Source organism: Thalassophryne amazonica, unplaced genomic scaffold (assembly GCF_902500255.1).
Source record: "Thalassophryne amazonica unplaced genomic scaffold, fThaAma1.1, whole genome shotgun sequence".
Classification (NCBI taxonomy): domain Eukaryota; kingdom Metazoa; phylum Chordata; class Actinopteri; order Batrachoidiformes; family Batrachoididae; genus Thalassophryne; species Thalassophryne amazonica.
The window spans coordinates 7,568-23,192 of record NW_022986523.1 but is presented as its reverse complement, the minus strand read 5'-3'; the positions used below and the strand labels follow the sequence as shown (position 1 = coordinate 23,192).

The 15,625-nt window shown below is 40.9% G+C and overlaps 1 protein-coding gene across 1 annotated transcript; it reads left to right on the top strand.

The window, feature by feature from the left end:
- Nucleotides 1-900: 900 nt before the first annotated feature.
- On the top strand, nt 901-15,176 carry LOC117506266 (stimulator of interferon genes protein-like; the record flags this gene model as incomplete). Its single annotated transcript, XM_034165761.1, is given in 4 exon segments — nt 901-1,029; nt 1,377-1,621; nt 4,466-4,652; nt 14,874-15,176. Coding segments are annotated over 4 exon segments (821 nt in total), but the record flags the coding sequence as incomplete, so codon positions are not given.
- Between the last annotated feature and the right edge of the window lie 449 nt (nt 15,177-15,625).

The window sequence follows — 15,625 nt, the reverse complement described above, 5'->3', positions numbered from 1 at the left end:
CCCCGAGGACCTGTCTTTTAGCTGATCCAAACCTTTGTATTTTTGACCTCGTACAAGCTGAGAAATAAATCATAATGTGTGGGTATGTGATTTTGGTGAAATAGGCTCTAGGGCTTAAAGGGTTAAATAAAAACATTAAAGCCAAGATGATGGGTTGCATAAGTAATGGAACCCTTTAGTTTAACAAAAGTAAATCAGCAGTTTTCTTAAAACAAGTCAGGGGATGGATACATGAACATTTCCAAGTCCTTGAATATGTCTTGGACTTTATTTGCACCAATTATTAAGAAATACAAACAGTATGGTACTTTTTGGTAAATCTGTGTGGAGGAAAAAACTGAGCCCAAAAATGAGACTACTGAGGGAAGCCAACAAGAACCAAATGACAACTCTGAGGGCCATTTTTCTCTGGCTGCAAGTGGAGAATATTGTAATTGGGCAAGTTCTGTATTTTCCATCATTAGTTACGCAACATCATGGTGGAGTGTGGCACAGAGAAGGATTTTCTACCAAATAAATAAATAAATAAAATTGCTAACTTGAAAGTTCAGCTACAGCTTGCTGGGAGGCACATGGGAGACTCAAGCCTAGATCTTTTGAAAGTACTTATCTGTTTCACTCCAACATGAAACTGGGCATTGTGATGCAACAGGCCAAATTTGTCCCGAGCACAATTTCTCCAATCACATATACAGAAGCCTTTAATTCCTATATATAGAGTTGTGATGTGTGTCTTGGTGACTTCCCTCACTTTTGTCCTTTTTGCATGGTCACTCAGATTTTGAGAACCACATACTCAAATTTATCATAAAAGCATTTTTGTTTTTTAATGACCGATTGTCTGATGACCAATGTCCAAGACATACTCAGTGATTTGGAAATGTACATGTATCCATCCAGTGACTTGCTGTAAAAGCAATGATTTACTTTTGCTGCCACCACCCCTACAGTTGTCACATTGGATATAGATGAGAAAGATGAATGTGGCCTGGTCCTTCTACCTGGGCTATCTGAGACAGGTTCTGCCACGTCAGTAACATCAAAGCACACCAGCTCCAACATGTCCATGAAGCTTATTCTTCAAATCAGGCTTTCAGATATCAACACGTAACAAATCAAAGGCTGCTGTAGTTATGGTGGGGTGTGATATTTAAGATGGTAGATCATTTTTAGGATTACAGGGTCTTTTTTCTTTAGATGTTATGCAAGGTATGATATTTGCACTGCGTTCTGAAATGCTATATGAATGAAAGTGTGTGTGTGTGTGTGTGTGTGTGTGTGTGTGTGTGTGTGTGTGTGTGTGTGTGTGTGTGTGTGTGTGTGTGTGTGTGTGTGTGTGTGTGTGTGTGTGTGTATGTGTGTGTGTGTGTGACCAGGGTTAGAGGAATCCATAGCAGCATTTAATGCCACACATCAGGTCAGTGCCGCCTTTTGGAAACGGGGTTCCAAGAAGCTCCTCATCCTCATACCGCTCAACGCCAGCATCTCTCACAAGCTGGAGGATGAGGACAACAACATTCATTTCTATGACAACCTCCCCAACGCTGAGATGGACAGGGCAGGGGTCCGAGGGCGGGTCTACAAGCACAGCGTCTACAGAGTAATGGATGAGCATGGGAAGGTAAGCGGGGATGAATCCCAAATCAGGTTTGTGAATTGCAGAATTGTAACAAGAGTCAGATATTTAAATAAGCAGCACCAGATTACTTGCTGTTCTTTGTAGTTACCTTTTAATGCAGATTATGACCAATCTAAAGGAGATCACTGTTAAATATTTCTCTCCATTGCAAAAAAAAAAAAAAAGAGACTGATATATTAACTCAGAGAATCTGCAGCCTGAGTCGGTGCAGTAATTCAGCTCAGTGGGTCTTCTTATTGCCACTGTGGGCTGAAAGAGCTGATATTTTCCCGTCTTTAATCAGATGTGTAAAGACTGCACACCACAAAAGTGACCGTCAGAATCACACATCGTCAGCATAAAGTGACACCCGCCTCAGTGTGTTTATTTCTCTCCAGCATTTCAAAGTGACATATCAGTTTGCTCCATGTTCCACATGTTTGATGAAGTAAATCTAACAATGACTGCAGTCAAAACCAAGTCTAGGGTGACATCTGATTTTCAAATAAGCCCAAAATAGCTGCAAATAATGTCAGAGTGGTGATCGCAATAATGTTATGGCGGTTATTACAGACATGATGACAGTAAATGGTTGGTTTTCAGCTTTGTGTCCAAAAAAATTATGCAAACATAATATTTGACAGCAGTGAAGCTTGAAGTTCAACCTGATGTCACCTGGTCATTCATTATTAATTACTGACATTTTATTTTTCCACCAGAATGTAATTAAAGTGCAATGTGACACCAAATGTGTGCTGGAGGTGAAAAACAGACAACCTACAAGATCAATGAATAGAAATATTTGGGTTATATGTTCAGTGCACACTGACCTGTCAGCTCAGTATTAGCGCCACCTCTTGGTTACACTTCACAATTCAACAAAAGACAACCATTTTCTGTAAAATATATCAATAGCGCCCTCTAGCTATAAAACATGTTCATCAAACATTTTTGGCAACATTGGCATGAGATACTAAGATTGACAAGAAACAGTTCTTGAAACTGATGAAACGTTGAACACAGATGCGTAACAGCACGCTGTCAGGATCACAATCAGGCTTACTGCCACTTCTTGATATAGATCTCAACATATGGCTCATATTTGAAAACCTTTAATCTTCACAAACTTCAAAGTCGAGCCCAAACTCTGCTCAAAACCTTGACATCTAAACCAAATGTGCAAATCCGATCAAACGCACATTGATGTTGTCGTGACAGTCCGTCAGTGGAGAGGACGTCTGTCTCTTGATCAGTTCCCAGACAGGATGGTGGACCCGGAAATGACTGTACAGGCCCACTGTTTCTGACAGATGCTGCATGTGCTCGTTGCTGGAAGCTTCTGCCAGTTAGGATCTTGCACTCGCTCTCATCCCTCTCTGTTGTTCTTCGGCATTTTTTTCAAGATTTGCTCTCCAGCCGGCTTGGTCCCTTGTTTGTTCTTAACGTCCACGCCTGTCTTCTGCCCTCCTCTGGACATAGAATATCTGTTGGAGAGTCAGCTGTTATCCATCCTCAACAACGTGACAACGTGATGATGATACACTTTATGCTCTGGAGCTTGGACACTGTGTGAGAACAATTCTCCCACACAGCAACCTGTTTACATGCTGAACACAGCAGTGTCTCCTTCATCGTCTTCTTCCTCTGTGCCATCTACTTCCTCTACCTTCAGTGTATCCACTGATCCAAAACAAGTGAGTCGAGTTCTAAACAGACATGAAGCCTCAATGGTGTCAAAACCTGCATAAGACAGTTTTGTGAATTAACAGCCGCTTTCATCAATAAGCATGTGGACGTTGAATTGCTACTACAAGGTGTAAAGAAAATAGTTTCACTCTTGCAATTCAATTTTTTATTAATAATAATAATGATTTGGATTTAGAGATCACTTTTCAGGACACCCAAAGTGCTTTACAAGTTGCATTATTCATTCACTCCCACACATGGGTGGTAAGTTACTAGTGCAAACTGACGGAAACTGCCACTCTGACCACCACCTCATTCATACACAGGTAGGGTGGGTTAAGTGTCTTGCCCAAGGACACAACAGCAATATGCAGATTTTTGACTGATTGGTAGCCGGATTCGAACTGCCGACCCTTCAGTCACAAGACGGCTTGCTCTACCAACTGAGCTATTGCCGCCCCATTTATATAGCGGCAAATCACAACGAAATTCACATGAGTAAGGTCTAACCTTATCAACCCCCCTGAGCAAGCACACAGGCGACAGTGATAAGGAAAAACTCCCTCTGGAATTTTTGAGGAAGAAATCTCAAGCAGACCAGACTCAGAGGGGTGACCCACTGCTTCGGCCATTCTAACAATATTACAAACAGTTACAAGACAATGTCATGTTACAAATGAACAGGATGCAGAAAACACAATCAGTAAGTGCTGGTATAAAGTCCATCTCAGAGCCTCAAGGTGTTGATTCTTGTTGGATGTTGACTCGTCTCCTTCTTGCACAGTTTGTGAGAGTCGCTCAATCCAGCCAGATTTACCACACTGCATCACACTGTATTTCTTAATGACTGATGTAAATAAATTCCAAAATTTATTCAATGACTTGGAAATGTTCACACATCCATCCTCTGACTTTACTCAAGAAGACCGACTGTAAACATGATGACTTACTGTCATTTCATTATGACATGTCAATTATCCCTTTTATGTCTACTTTTTTCATGATATGTAAATCATCAAGTAATGTACATTTTATTAAACACTTCTGTTCTGTGCCCACAATATAGGGGTTTCCCTTCATTCGGAGTCAGATTGTAATAGTTGTAATTGATTGAAGAGAGCTGTGACGTGTTGTTTGTCCTTGTGATTGATTGTTGAACAGGGCATTGACTGCATGGTGGAGTACGCCACACCCCTGCTGACGCTCTACAACATGTCACAGGAGAGCAGTGCTGGTTTTGGGGAGCCTGAGCGCAGACACCAGGTCCTGCTCTTCTACAGGACACTGCAGGTCATATTAGAGCAGTCACTAGAGTGCCGCAACCGCTACAGACTCATCCTGCTCAACGGTGGGTTCGCCAAGCGTCTATGTGTGACATAAGAACTGCATTTTACATTGACACATTCCAGCTTGAGTCATATCGGAGATAAAACAAGCTTTGTTCACTTCATGTTCTAAACCTTCTTATGCCAATTAAGGGTCACAGTGCCCATCCCAGCAGTCATACCACGAAGGGACACCCTGGAAAGAATGCCAGTCTATCGCAGGGCCACACACAGACAGACAAGCTCTTTCACGCCTACGGTCAATTTAAATTTTTAATTCACATAACATGCATGTCTTGGGAAAAAGACAGAACGCTTGTGGGACCTTCTTGCTGTTAGGCAACAGTACTAACCACTAACCACACAAGTTTTTGACTCACGGTTTTGTTTGTTTTTTTGTCTGTTTGTTTTTTTTTTACTTTTTAGTGCAGCAGATAACTGAAACAATCATGCAAATGGTGATAAAAGCATCAAATTCGGCACACGCCTCTTTTTAAAAAAACGATTGGCCACTTGACTTTTCAATCGGTGGTCAGGTAGGGGTCAATTGAAGAATTACACAGAGGTCAAAATTAAAAGATGCTCCAATCATATTGAAAAATATTCCACATTATTTGCCTGCTCATAAAGATTCCAAAAAGGTATAGTTTGGACCATCTGTGACTGAATTCTATGGAGTTATGGGATAAAAACAGCAAGAATGGTGACAAAGGTCAGTTTCATTTTGTACAGGGGTCAAAAGTTAAAGTTGCTCCAATTTTGGTAAAAAGTGATGCAAATTATTGGTTCAGCTAATAGGATTAATAAATGGAATAGTTTTGACAGTGCTGAATGCTTGGTCTCCAAAAGTAAAGGTCAAACAAGATCTACATCTATTGGATTCTATGACACGTGACATATGTTACCCCATAACGTGATAAGTAAGGATGATACATGGTCCACACTATTCGTTTTTAAAACCGTGTTAACTCAACTAGTAATTTCCATCACTTTTTACCAAAATTGGAGCATCTTTAACTTTTGACCCCTGTACAAACCGACACTGACCTTTGTCACCATTCTTGCCGTTTTTATCCCGTAACTCCATAGAATTCAGTTACAGACTGTCCAAACCATACATTTTTGGAATCTTTATGATCAGACAAATAATGTGGCATAGTTTTCAATATGACTGGAGCATCTTAGTGGTTAGCACTGTTGCCTCATAGCAAGAAGGTTGTGGGATCGCTTCCCATCTGTGCCTTTCTGTGCGGAGATTGTGTGTTCTCCCCTCCCACAGCCAAGACACGCAGGTTGGGTGGATTGGAAACCTTAAATTGATCATATGTGTGCATGTGTTTGTTTGTCTATATGTGACCCTGCAATGAACTGGCATCCTGTCGGGGGTGTACCCTGCCATGCTCCCTGGAATGGGGTCCATGTAGAAAATGGATGGATGGATTTTCCTGGTAGTAGGAAGTGAGGAAGTGTTGCATCTTTTACAAAATAACACAACAGCTCAAAAAACTTACATTTTGTGGAAAAAGGCATCTCAGATATGACTCAGAACAACATATCTCCAAGCCTCTTTCATTAAGATTTCAGTAAGATCTAAGGACTTCTTTTTAGTCTTAGGTGTAGAATAGATATTTTGACTAGAAGTTAGAAAAAAATATTTGGTAAGATTTTGTGTTTTCACAGTACATTGGCAGATTTTTAATAAATGAAAACAAGAGTTTGTTTTTGTTTTAATTGTACAAAGTTTATTTTGTGTTTCATGTTTACAGAAGACATTTCATATTTAAAGCAGTGGTGGGCACAGTTCCGATAATCAGATAACAGATAATGTTTTCATTATCTGATTATCTTTTTAGATAACTTTAAAAACTATTATCGGATTAATTATCTTCCGATAAATTTTTGTCCGATAACTTTTAGACCGATAACGTAGTAAACAAAGCTGAACAGTGGCAAACATTTTTAAAATTTAAAATCAGTTTAGCACCTACATGTCAGAAGTTTCCTAACAGATGTATAGTTCCACTCTCTGCAAACTGAAGATAGCTACTTCCAGGAGAAACCACTCTATCCTCTGCAGGCAAAGGAGAACTGGTCACACACACAAAAAAAACATTTCCTTTAACCCCATACTGATACGCTGGCAACATCACCCAAGTCATCCAGAGGCACACATTTTTAACTTACGGTTCAAATTTGAACCAAACTAATTTTGGACAAATTATTTTAAATTACTGTCACGTCTGAAGTTTTATAAAGTGAACATATCAGATATATGTTTTAGTTTTAAAGTAATGTGCTAATTTTTAAGGTTTTAGTGAGCACATGCTGTGCCCAGCAGTGCATTATGGGTAGGATAGGGTAATCTCAGTATGTTCACAACAGGACAAATGCATTTCAGACGCTCTGTTCAGGCTCCATGGACAACAGCATTAAACTCTAGTGCCTAAAACTCTCATGAATATATTCTCTGGGTTTATAGACGTTGTTATTGTATTTACGTTTGTTAAATTCCACGCATCTTAAATGTAGCAGACACGGATTATCTTGAATTTTGTTTTGGCGAGTTTTCAAGGCCATGGCAGTATTTGTCCTGAAGCTGAGCAGACACTGTATGATGTTTTTAATCACTGTACTCGGTTTCAGTTCAAACTGTACCACAGAACCGCACGGTGTAAAAGTTCAGAGTGCCCGATTTATGTTCTCACACACATTGTATGTTCAAAAACCACACGTCGAACTCGTGTTTCCACAAGCAAAACGGAAGCTTTGTTTTCAAACTTAATTTACAAAAACTCTCGATGGGAGACATCAAAGTTTAAAAACAAAACAACAACAAAAAAAACATTACAAGACAGGTCTCTGGTGTTTGCACATGCACAGTGCGAGCGGTTGGATGCTTGTTGCTCTTCAGCAGCAGGATACAGAATAATATCAAACAGGTTTGATTTTCATTTGACCATACGATCGGCGATCAGGAGGTGGTTGTGAGATGTTAAATGCAGCTTGTTACTCCATGTACACTACACAATGCAGGACACGCGATTAACCTGAAACCCGGCCCAAAAAATTCTCACACGAATGAAAAATCATCTGAAAAAAGGCCAAAACTCGCACAGTGTAAAACCAACATTTATGTGTCGAGACAGTACTGAGAGCGCGTTTTACAACATCATAAAACGTGGGCATGGCACTAATAAAACGTGCGCACATTCTCTACACATGCAAAACATTTTGCAATGACACTTCCAGTTCTCCGTAAAAATGCCTGTTTTTACAAATAAAAAAATGGAATATTTTACAAAAGCACATTTATCTGTAAACACCAACACACGACAGACGTCACATTAACGTGTTGGTTTACATAATGAATGACTGAACTAATCAGTGTTAAGCAGAGACACTTTTACCCAGAATCCTTTGTGATCTGTCTGTGTTTGTTACAAAACCTCAGAATTAGTGCATTATTCAACATTAAAAGATCTATGTTAGATTTTAACTTTGTACAAATGACAGAATTGACATTAATGGAGTTATTCTATCAGTATTCACACCAAACCATAAGTCGGCATGACTTTATTTTCCAAGACCTCCACCTGACCGGAGCGTTGTGATTGGTAGAAAGCTGGCTTTGTGGCTACTCTCAGCTTGCTTCTGTGCTGGAAGCCATGCAGTAAACAAGAGCTTCCAGCAGGGGGCAGGATGTTCGTAGCTTTGGAGGCCAGGCTGGGCAAATTGGAGACTCGGCTCCGCACCGTGGAAAATTCTACAGCTAGCCAGGCCCCTGTAGTCGGTGCGGACCAAGGTAGCTTAGCCGCCATTAGTTTCCCTCTGGCGGATCCCGAGCAGCCGGGAAAGCAGGCCGACTGGGTGACTGTGAGGAGGAAGCGTAGTTCTAAACAGAAGCCCCGTGTACACCGCCAATCCGTTCACATTTCTAACCATTTTTCCCCACTCGGCGACACACCCGCTGAGGATCAAACTCTGGTTATTGGCGACTCTGTTTTGAGAAATGTGAAGTTAGCGACACCAGCAACCATAGTCAATTGTCTTCCGGGGGCCAGAGCAGGCGACACTGAAGGAAATTTGAAACTGCTGGCTAAGGCTAAGCGTAAATTTGGTAAGATTGTAATTGGATGCTGTAGCTCCTCTAAAAAAGAGAGCTTTAAATCAGAAGTGCCTGACTCCGTGGTATAACTCACAAACTCGCAGCTTAAAGCAGATAACCCGTAAGTTGGAGAGGAAATGGCGTCTCACTAATTTAGAAGATCTTCACTTAGCCTGGAAAAAGAGTCTGTTGCTCTATAAAAAAGCCCTCCGTAAAGCTATGACATCTTACTACTCATCACTAATTGAAGAAAATAAGAACAACCCCAGGTTTCTTTTCAGCACAGTAGCCAGGCTGACAAAGAGTCAGAGCTCTATTGAGCCGAGTATTCCTTTAACTTTAACTAGTAATGACTTCATGACTTTCTTTGCTAATAAAATGTTAACTATTAGAGAAAAAATTACTCATAACCATCCCAAAGACGTATCGTTATCTTTGGCTGCTTTCAGTGATGCCGGTAATTGGTTAGACTCTTTCTCTCAGATTGTTCTGTCTGAGTTATTTTCATTAGTTACTTCATCCAAACCATCAACATGTCTATTAGACCCCATTCATCTCACTTTCATTCCACTCATCTCTGTGCTTGTTCTGTTAGACCTCAGTGCTGCTTTTGATACTGTTGACCATAAAATTTTATTACAGAGATTAGAGCATGCCATAGGTATTAAAGGCACTGCGCTGCGGTGGTTTGAATCATATTTATCTAATAGATTACAATTTGTTCATGTAAATGGGGAATCTTCTTCACAGACTAAGATTAATTATGGAGTTCCACAAGGTTCTGTGCTAGGACCAATTTTATTCACTTTATACATGCTTCCCTTAGGCAGTATTATTAGACGGCATTGCTTAAATTTTCATTGTTACGCAGATGATACCCAGCTTTATCTATCCATGAAGCCAGAGGACACACATCAATTAGCTAAACTGCAGGATTGTCTTACAGACATAAAGACATGGATGACCTCTAATTTCCTGCTTTTAAACTCAGATAAAACGGAAGTTATTGTACTTGGCCCCACAAATCTTAGAAACATGGTGTCTAACCAGATCCTTACTCTGGATGGCATTACCCTGACCTCTAGTAATACTGTGAGAAATCTTGGAGTCATTTTTGATCAGGATATGTCATTCAAAGCGCATATTAAACAAATATGTAGGACTGCTTTTTTGCATTTACGCAATATCTCTAAAATCAGAAAGGTCTTGTCTCAGAGTGATGCTGAAAAACTAATTCATGCATTTATTTCCTCTAGGCTGGACTATTGTAATTCATTATTATCAGGTTGTCCTAAAAGTTCCCTGAAAAGCCTTCAGTTAATTCAAAATGCTGCAGCTAGAGTACTAACGGGGACTAGAAGGAGAGAGCATATCTCACCCATATTGGCCTCTCTTCATTGGCTTCCTGTTAATTCTAGAATAGAATTTAAAATTCTTCTTCTTACTTATAAGGTTTTAAATAATCAGGTCCCATCTTATCTTAGGGACCTCATAGTACCATATCACCCCAATAGAGCGCTTCGCTCTCAGACTGCAGGCTTACTTGTAGTTCCTAGGGTTTGTAAGAGTAGAATGGGAGGCAGAGCCTTCAGCTTTCAGGCTCCTCTCCTGTGGAACCAGCTCCCAATTCAGATCAGGGAGACAGACACCCTCTCTACTTTTAAGATTAGGCTTAAAACTTTCCTTTTTGCTAAAGCTTATAGTTAGGGCTGGATCAGGTGACCCTGAACCATCCCTTAGTTATGCTGCTATAGACTTAGACTGCTGGGGGGTTCCCATGATGCACTGTTTCTTTCTCTTTTTGCTCTGTATGCACCACTCTGCATTTAATCATTAGTGATTGATCTCTGCTCCCCTCCACAGCATGTCTTTTTCCTGGTTCTCTCCCTCAGCCCCAACCAGTCCCAGCAGAAGACTGCCCCTCCCTGAGCCTGGTTCTGCTGGAGGTTTCTTCCTGCTAAAAGGGAGTTTTTCCTTCCCACTGTCGCCAAGTGCTTGCTCACAGGGGGTCGTTTTGACCGTTGGGGTTTTTACGTAATTATTGTATGTCCTTGCCTTACAATATAAAGCGCCTTGGGGCAACTGTTTGTTGTGATTTGGCGCTATATAAATAAAATTGATTGATTGATTGAAACATAGAAGTGCAGGCTCATTGTTTGGGTCTGTTGTCGTTTTTGATGCTTCCAAAAGTGATCATGGTGTTAAAACTCAAATTCAGCTTGTTAGTAGTTGCAAATGTACCAGAGACAATACTGGAATTCATTGGTTATCTGTAACTTCTGATACATTTTTAGGTGGTTTATCGGTTTATCTTTATCAAAGACAACTTTTCAGTTATCTGATTATCTGTTATCGAAGTTAATTTTTTGGTTATCTGTACCCACCACTGATTTAAAGAAAGTCCCAGGTTCAGATCACCCCTTGTCCTTTCTGTGTGTAGTTTGTATGTTGTCCTCGTGTTTGTGTAGGTTCTCTCAGGGTGCTCTGGCTTCCTCCCATTTCTAAAGACATTTAGGTTTAAAATGTTCAAAATCACCATCACACATTAATTACATGAACTTCACATAACCATTGCGCAAACAATTAAAAAACACTGCGTGTGAGTGTGAGTGATTGCGTCACAGCACCACATCACAGCGCAGTTCATCTGATCGATTACAATGAGATGTTAAATCTATCATAAACATACTTTTACAGCTACTCATGAGAAGGAATGAAAATGCAACTGTGTTACCAAGCGATTACAAATATATATATTATAAATATTACAGATAAATTAGCTTTTAGATGGTTCCAAATGCTTTCTCCACCTCATGCAGCGCACGAAAGAGAGAGGGAAAAAAATGGCAGATGGAACGGTCCTCTGTGATTACAGGTGTTTTCAACAGCCAACTCTGAGAGAAAATGATTAATCCGCTACGAAATAATTATTTTATATACGCAGCGTCCAGCGCACAAAGCGTGGCATCCAGCTGGGAACACAGCGGGTGGGATAGTCACGACGAAGTGTGTGCAAGTAGTGCAAGTGTCAAGGCACTTTTACACTTAAGGCCTGCAACACATTCCAAAAAAGTTGGGACAGGGTAGTTTAGGGCTGGTTAGGAGGTAAAGACATTTTTAAAAACTGATGTTATTTCAAACCGGTGATATCAACAGATAGTTATAATAATCATGATTTGATCCAAAAGGTATATCCAGTATATAGAGCATTTAAGGCACTGAGAAAATTATGGAAATGTTTAAAAACAATGTTCCTCAAAGAAAGATTGGAAGGGATTTTCATATTTCTCCCTGAACAGTACAATTCAAGGAATCGGGGGCATATCAGTGTGTAAAGGGCAAGGAAGCAAGCCTAAGGTAAACACACTGATCTCTGATCCCTCAGACGGCACTGCATCAAGAACTGTCATTCATCAATAGCTGATATAACCACATGGGCAAGGGATTACTTTGGAAAGCCTTTGTCAAGCACCACTATACAGAGTTATATTAACAAATGCAACTTAAAACTTTACTGTGGAAAAAAATAAGCCTTATGTTAACCTTGTCCAGAAGCAATGTCAACTTCTGTGGTCTCAGAGGCATGTGGGTTGGACGACACTGGAGAATCAGGTATTGTGGTCAGACAAATCAGTATTCCAGATGTTTAGGGTTTTTTTGTTTTGGTTTGGTTTCCTTAAGAAATGACCAAAATCCAGGGTCCGTCATGGTATGGAATTGTGTTTGTGTCCTTGGAAAGGTAATTTACACTTGTGTGATGGCAGCATTAATCCAGAAAAGTCCATTGAGATTTTAGATTTTTTTTTCAACATTTGCTGCCTTCAAGACATTATCTTTTCCAGGGACATCCATGCATTTTTCAACAAGACAATGCAAAACCACATTCTGCACACATCACAAAGGCATGGCTGTAGAAGACGAGAGTACACAGCAAAAATCACCAGTGTTAAATTCACACTGACAGTGTACGTATGGTCCCACACTGGGTCACTGTAAGACCATATGCACACTGGCAGAGTGAATTTAACACTGGTGATTTTTGCTGTGTATGAATACTGTACTGGCCTGCTTACAGTCCTGTTTTATCCCCAATAGAGAATGTATAGAGAATTTTGAAAAAAGAAAAAAAATACAACAATTACATTATAAAGTGGCAAATGCTTTCAGTGTCCCAATTTTTGCAGTGTTGTAGGCCTGAAATGCAGGTATCAGTGTATATTATGTATATTGATGACATAAAACATTAAATATCTTTGGTTCCTTCTGTCTGCAATGAAATAAAACTTGATGTAAATGTAAGAATCACTTTTTTTGGCATTTTTCTATACCATCTCCACCATTTCCGATTTGATTTGAAAAATTATTATAAAGCCTTTACTTTTCATTTTGATTCGATGTCATGCAGCAAGCATGAATGTGAAGGGGTGAACATGATTTAGCCATGATCATTATTTATTTTAATTATTACTGGAGAGAGAGAGAAAAAAAAACAGGACCGTTTATAGATGTATCAGAAGACAAGTTTGCATCATGTAACTCTTCTTAGGAGTTCTTCCACAGCTGAGGAATACGAGGTCTGTTAGAAAACTATCCTTTTTATTTTTTTCAAAAACTATATGGATTTGAATCATGTGCGCTTGCATCAGACAAGTTTGAACCTTCGTGCGCATGCGTGAGTTTTTTCATGCCTGTTGGTTGCGTCATTCGCCTGTGGGCAGGCTTTGAGTGAGCACTGGTCCACCCCCCTCGTCGGATTTTTTATTGTCAGGAAAATGGCTCAGAGACTGGCGCTTTGCTTCATCAAAATTTTTTCAGAAACTGTGAGGGACATCCAGGTGGACACCATTCGAAAAATTCAGATGGCTTTCGGTGAAGATTCTATGGACATAACACAGATTAAGGAGTGGTTCAGCCGTTTTAATGACGGCGCACAATGGCGCACGGCGCGCCGCGCTCCGAGCAGCAATCGACAGGCTTGAACGACCAGATCATTTCCAAAGTGAAGGCTCTGTTGGTCCAGGACGTCGTGTGACTAGCAGAGAAGTTTCAGAAGAGGTCGGGATCAGCACTTTATCGGCACATTCCACTGTTAAAGGAGATTTTGTAATGAAAGACGTGCGGACTGATTCGTGCATCGGGACGGAGCCTCAATGGCGGAGAACAAAAGCAAGTCCATGTTGGAAGTCTCACAGGACAAGTTGGAACATGCCCAGCTGTTACACAATTTCTCAGATACTCACTCGACTGAAAAGCCACCGAAAGTCATCTGAATCTTATGAATGGTTTCCAACACGGAGGTGTTTTTTGTCCAGCGCCATTGCGGCTCCGTACAGACACGCAAATCCCTCAGCACGTCTTTCATTACAAAATCTCCTTTAACAGTGGAAGTGCTGATCCCGACCTCTTCTGAAACTTCTCTGCTAGTCACACGACATCCTGGACCAACAGAACCTTCACTTTGGAAATGATCTGGTCGTTCAAGCCTGTCGTTGGCCGTTCGGATCGCGGCGCGCCGTGCGCCATTGTGCGCTGTCATTAAACCGGCTGAACCACTCCTTAATCTGTGTTATGTCCATAGAATCTTCACCGAAAGCGATCTGAATTTTTCGAATGGTGTCCACCTGGATGTCCCTCATAGTTTCTGAAAAAATTTGATGAAACAAAGCACCAGTGTCTGAGCCATTTTCCTGACAATAAAAAATCCGACGAGGGGGGTGGACCAGGGCTCACTCAAAGCCTGCCCACAGGTGAATGACGCAACCGACAGGCGTGAAAAAACTCACGCATGCGCACGAAGGTTGAAGCTTGTCTGACGCAAGCGCACATGATTCAAATCCACATAGTTTTTGAAAAAAATAAAAAGGTCGGATAGTTTTCTAACAGACGTCGTATAACATCACCTTCTGGCTACATAAATCTTCAGTGCAGACTCGACCTCCCTGCTGTTGAATGTCAACACACAGGTTAATCCAGAGAAAATAAGGCTGACATTAGAAAGCCATGTGTCCTGCTGACTTTTCATCTTTGCGTTACATTTTAATTTTACTTGTGATGTTATTAAGGATAACATTATTTTTTCCATGAAAAAGATTGTTATAATAGAATGTTAGTTTCAGTATTTCTCCATTATTGCTTGTAGATAACGATGACAACGACCCTCACTTTCTGTCCAAGGCCATCCTCAAACACTTACAGCAGCAGGAAAAAGAAGAATTCTGTCTCACCCCGTCTCCTCACCCAGAGACAACCCCCCAGTTCCCAAACACTTCAAGTGCATTGCCACCTGCCACATACAACGGCCGGCACCACGAGGATCGACTGAGCCGGGAGACCACACTCATGATCAGCCTGGAAAAGCCTCAGCCGCTCAAATTACCTGTGGAGATCACCGACTATTAACAGGAAACACAGGCATAAAAACACACGCGCACACCACAACACGTGCTTTTAACAAGAAACGCAGGCATAAAAACACACGCGCACACCACAACACGCGCTTTTAACAAGAAACGCAGACATAAAAACACACGCGCACACCACAACACGCGCTTTTAACAAGAAACGCAGGCATAAAAAACGCGCACACCACAGCACGCGCTTTTAACAAGAAACGCAGGCATAAAAACACACGCGCACACCACAACACGCGCTTTTAACAAGAAACACAGGCATAAAAACACACGCGCACACCACAACACGTGCTTTTAACAAGAAACGCAGGCATAAAAACACACGCGCACACCACAACACGTGCTTTTAACAAGAAACGCAGGCATAAAAACACACGCGCACACCACAACACGCGCTTTTAACAAGAAACGCAGACATAAAAACACACGCGCACACCACAACACGCGCTTTTAACAAGAAACGCAGGCATAAAAAACACGC